The 5,593-nt window shown below is 38.8% G+C and overlaps 1 protein-coding gene across 1 annotated transcript in view; it reads left to right on the top strand.

The window, feature by feature from the left end:
* Positions 1–538: 538 nt before the first annotated feature.
* TSPAN8 (tetraspanin 8) overlaps positions 539–5,593 on the top strand; it is a 14,419-nt gene continuing 9,364 nt past the window's right edge. Inside the window, exons 1-2 of the mRNA XM_009997718.1 lie at positions 539–598; positions 5,196–5,258. Of these exons, the coding sequence (XP_009996020.1) occupies positions 539–598; positions 5,196–5,258 (123 nt within the window). The remainder of the gene's footprint in view (positions 599–5,195; positions 5,259–5,593) is intronic.

A 5,593-nucleotide genomic window follows, 5' to 3' on the forward strand; every position in this document is an offset into this window, starting at 1 on the left:
AGGAGAACAGAGATCAATCCCTTTACACCAGTGAAACGTCTGGAGAGGAAGGGTGAACACGACCAAATGAATTATGCCAACGATCAGTGGGCAGTAAGAGTAAACCCTGTAACTCCAAGGCATTAATAAATGCAGTAATTTCCACCTCTTAAAGTAGGTCAGTAACATATTTTTATGCTCTCTTCCTTATGAAACAACGACTTTTGCTGCATTACCTGTTTGCTTTTCAGGCGTAGGACAAGACTAACAGGGCCATACAAAAAGTACAAATCACAAAGACACAATAAAAGCCTGGAGACTCAGAGATAACACCTGGTAGTGCTTCCCCAATGCTTTGGTTAATATTTACCTGTGGTATAGGAACTATTTAAATAATTGTCGATGCCTTGGTCACAACTTTTGCTCCCAGCAGCAGAGCATGGTGTATTTTACATGGTTTGAAAGGTTTTCTGAAGACACAGGAACAACATTTTTATTGAGGTCAAACTCTTAGAAAAGCTTCTTCTGCAGTGCTTGTTTTTGTCTTAGTTTGCTGAAAATGGCGGGTGTAAGCAGCTGCATGAAGTACTCCATGTTCATCTTCAACTTCATATTCTGGGTAAGTTAGTGTTTAAATTGTTATTAGTGATGCATGAAATGTGTTCAACATTAGCTGAATGCTGTAATTGAAGGGGCCGTAGAGAAAATAGAGCATAAGTGGAACCAGAGCACAATTCTAAATCAGGGAGGGCAGAATATCTTTAACTTTTGTCCTCCTCTTTGTATTTTTCCTTCAACATAACTTTCCCTTCACATTCAGAAGTAGACCAGCCACGAGTCTGTCTCCCTGCCTGTATTGTGCTCCTCATGTCAAGGGACATCACTCATTTCAGTCAGAAGATAACAGAATCTCCACTTGTGATACATCCTTCTCTTGTTTAATTGACACAATCCTTAAAAAGCAACAGAAGACATGGAAATTTCATATCCTTCCTTATGGTTCTTTGCTTTATGTTCAGTGTCATAATTAATTTCTGGTGGTGGACAGTAACTGTTTGTAAAATGGGATGGGCTGGCATCACTGTCAATAGCTGTTTCAAGGCAGATAGAACACAGGGCAGCAGGCAGAATTCTGGGTGTCGTTTGAACTGGATTTGTCTATTAACCACATCTCAACTTGTTTGTAAGGATTTCAAATCCTGGAAGCTCTGGAAAGGTTTGAGTTAAAGAATATTTCTCTCATGGTTCAACCTCGCTGTCAGCTTTCCTGACAGAGATTTGTTAGGTTCACCAGAGGTTCACTGAAACCAGAAGTGGAACTACTGCCCACATTATGGGCTTTGCCTCAAGGGATTTTTTGCAAGTGAAAAGGTGATACCATTCTACAGGGACCACAAACAGTAGCCATGGAAAATTTGTGGCTAGCCAAAATAAGAAGAATTAGCAAAATTATTTGATTGCTTGTGAACCTCAGAATGAAATTCTTGACAGGCCAGTGATGGTTTGGACTGCCTCCCCCCTCTTCATTCTCCACCTCCATCAAGGCAAGATATGTGACATCTATCTATGTCAAAGTTTTTCTGCAACGGTACTCAAAATAGTCCATAAGTTTCTGACTTGAAATTCCTGCCACTCAGGAAGTTTTTCCTGTTCACATTCAACTGTATTTGCCACAAGCTAAAACACAGTCTTAGATTAGTATTAGAAAAGCTCTGAACTACTTCTAGAACAAACGTGAGTAATGCCCCACGCCTAAGCCTCCAGTGACAGCATGGGTTTCCTAGGAAAAAACACATGATGTGATCCCTGGGGGAGTCTCGAAAGGTCAGGACACAAGCAGGCATGAAACAAACTTTCTGAACCTATCTTTATGGCAGAGGTAGGAAAAACCTAATTTGCTGAGCATGTCACTGCTTTGATGGGGCAGAGGAGGACAGGAATGCAGATATAGGTATTTATTTTAAAGGGACGTGTTTAGGACTGTCAAGATGGGGAAAAACAGATGTGGTGCAAACAGGAATATAGGCTGATGGAGTATAATGAAGCTGAATTCTTTGATTCACATTCCTGTCTCTAATTCCTGGAAATCATTAAATTGCTGTAGTTAAGTACAGGTAACAGTAATATCTTTGCAACCACTGGTTCCATAGTTGCTCTCTCAGGTGCCCAAGGCAGTTGGCAAGTGGAAAATTAAACTGATAGTAGAAAATGCATGTGACTTTATCCTTAACTACGTAAGAGCAGTGGCTGCATATTTACCCAGTGTCCTTTCATTTTAAGCCTTTTGCAATCTGTCTGGGAGTGTCTCATCTTGGGGGAACTGGGAATGGTCTTTCTAGCCTTCTGATGCCTTTTTCTAAGCAGCTTTTACAGTATAGGACTAAGTGTGTAAGCCCTGGAGAAGTCTAAGCTAGCTCTGCAAAGTGGCTCTGGCTTTTTAAATGTTTTTTCCCTGGGAATCTACAGCCCCGTGAGCCCCATGCTGGGCTCCAGTGTGCCCATAGGATTTTGAATCCTCCCAGTTTGGTGAAAGAAAGTTGAACATGGGCTTTTGAAGGTCTGTGTGTTGGAGCTGGGTACCTATATGGAGCTTTTAACAGTCCTTAAATTAATCCTTAAGTCAGTTTTGTGTTTTGTGCATTGAACCTGATGAATAGGTCAGTTTTTTCCTATTTCCCTTTTTTAGAGCATGCAGGATATTCATTCTCACCTGCTGCCTTCCTCATTCTGTCACTCTGCTAGTCCACATCATGCAAAGGTGTAGAATTACCTTTTCTTTGCACTGATTATTGGTGTTTGATCCTAGTTTGAGGCAACCCAATTAGTGGCAGAGCAATACTTGCTCTGTTGTTGAGATCAGACTTCTGGTCCCATCTAAAACAAAAGTGGCCCCTTCACCATATCCCACATCTGAACATCTCCGTTACTGAAAGCAGCAACACAAACTTAGCAGTTATGTTGAGACATAGACCTCATTCTCTGTAGGACTTTCCCAGAACTGTTCATTTCAGGCATCTCAGGCAAATGGTTTCCTGAACTTGAACAACCTTGTAGAAAACTCCCCTTGATACCCTTAAACTTGTGGCTTGAAAAGTGTGTGCAGTGGAGGGAATTCTCTATAGGATTTCTATTCCCATGTCTGAGAAGTAAAGATTCCTGATATACTGCTGGTCCACAGTCACAGCAGGCTCATCTAGGTGATACTAATTTAACTAGGCTGTATTTCTTCATCACACCAAGAATGAAGGGCTAGAGAAGAGACAAACCTATTGAATTTGAGGGTTCTGGTTCTGATCAATTTATGAGACCATGATGAGGGAAAATGATGACAGCCATCCACTTTTGGGAAAATGGGTGAGAAACTTTTCAAATAAACTTTTTATTCCATTGGAAAATACTGTTTCATAAAAAATGAAATTTCCTGAAATGAAACTTTCTGTAGTCGAGTTTTAAGAAAACTTAATAATTAGGATGGAGTATTCCAGAAAACTTGAAATGTTCTACTTGGACTCTCTGGGAGCACACAATTTTGATTTGTTATTTCAAAACTTTTCTTTACGTGTTCTGCTACACCTTGTATATTATGAAAATAAACAGAAAAAAAAAAACCCAAACATTAAGATTTTACTGACCTGCAGCATTTTTGTCAGCCTAAACCAAACTTATTCTTATAATTAAAATATGTACACCTTCCTAAAAAATTGTATTTATAAAGGTTGTGTCTTTTTTTGAATGAAGGAAATAGATACTGTAGAATTCCCATCTGATTCCTAAGTTCCTGTACATACAGCTACATTTACTTTCACTTCTGCAGTGTATTTTTAGGGGAGGTCCTATTCAATAAATAGGGGGCCAAATTCGGTCTGGATTTGTAGCAATAGCTGCTTTAATGGAAATGTTTGGATTAGCAAGCCCCTGTTGTCTGCTGCACAGCCACATGGCTCACATGATGCTGCTGAGCAGGAATATAATATGGAGTCATATAATTCCATCCGTTTCTGGGCAGATTCCATGGGATTCAGAAGGTTTCAGTGGGGAGTTCTGGTTAAATATGATAACATGATGTAGCTGTCATCAATTGCACAACTTTCCTTTTCATGTTTAAAATGTACTTATAGGAGCTTTACATATACCAGGAAAATGTGTGGTACTCATGTCTGAGTGCTGGCTCTGTTCCATATTAAATAATCTGACAAAGTCATTATGGTCTTTGATGCTGAAAATTGTATGAAACCTTTTGCGGGAAAAGTATTTTTTAAGAAAAATTATCTAGAACATATAAAAATAACTCAATTTTAAAAGGTTAGGAGAAGTCCCTGTCTTCATGGGAAGCTCGTAACAATATTCAGAGCCATCTATAACCTAAGTATTAATGACATACAGAAAGATAGTTTTAAATCTAACTAGTCTCTGGTCCTCAGTGATCTCTCTTTCCTACCAGTTCTCTGAACAGGCACAATCCTTATACCTGATTACCCTCTTAATTACCTGTCCCAATACTTAGCAAAGAGGAATTCTGTGTAAGAATCATCACGGACAAGGTGAGGAAAAAAGTGACGGGTGCATTGTGGAATGGTACCTCAATGATCAATGAAACAGGAAGGCAACTAGTGATTAGGGAATGCATCAGGACCTGGGATTCATCTGCCATAACTTCAACATCTTGTAAGGGAAATAGTACAGGAGGAATATTCTAAGGTTTGGAGATGGCCACATATTGTTGCTATAGAAACATCAGAAAGATTTTACTTTGAACTTTTCCTGATAGTTTTATCATTGAAAATATATCTTTACATATGTGTCCTGATAATTCTAGAAACAACATTTATACAAACATCGCTTATCAAATCTCATGTGTTACCATTACACAAGAAATAGTGTTCTTTACAGCCATGATACGGACATACTACATCAATTTATAATTCTCTCTCATCTGACAGAATTTCTGTGTGCTTCCCAACCACATGTATAAGTTGTCAAGGAAATGTGGACTCCTCTGAGATAGAAACATCAGGGATTTGGTGAATAGCTGAAGATTTAACTACTCTTATGAAGTTTCCTGGATATGAATCAATATTCTATGCTCCAGCAATTCATATTTCTTTCACTTTGCCAAACAAATGATTTCAGATTTTTCAGCATCTGGTGCAATTTCTATGCTGAATGTTAATCTAAAATTGCAGATATTTCTAAATATTCTTTATTTTCCATTGCAGCTGTGTGGTTCCATTATTTTAGGAGTGTCAGTATGGATACGTGTTAGCAAAGATGCTCAGCAGGTAAGTGTTGGCAGTCATACCAGAACCATGTAAAATGTGGGAAGCTTCTGCAGATGCTTTCATTTCCCACCTTCACTTCCACAAATTTGCTATGTTTTCGTTAGGCTGGTTTGTGTGGGTAAAGTTTAATGCATTTTATGATGTTTGAGATTAAAAATAGTGGTTCAGGTAGTCAGATAAAGTGATTGACATCTCCTGGTGTTATTATGTAGGTTCTTGCAGATACACGCTGATTTATTCTGGGAATGTCTCTCTCTCTCCTCTAATGAAAACTAATGATGGTTTTGTTATTGATTTCAGTGTGAGAGAGAAAAATGGGGATCCATGAGGCTCCT

This window comes from Chaetura pelagica, unplaced genomic scaffold (assembly GCF_000747805.2).
Source record: "Chaetura pelagica isolate M959 unplaced genomic scaffold, ChaPel_1.0 scaffold314, whole genome shotgun sequence".
Classification (NCBI taxonomy): Eukaryota; Metazoa; Chordata; class Aves; order Apodiformes; family Apodidae; genus Chaetura; species Chaetura pelagica.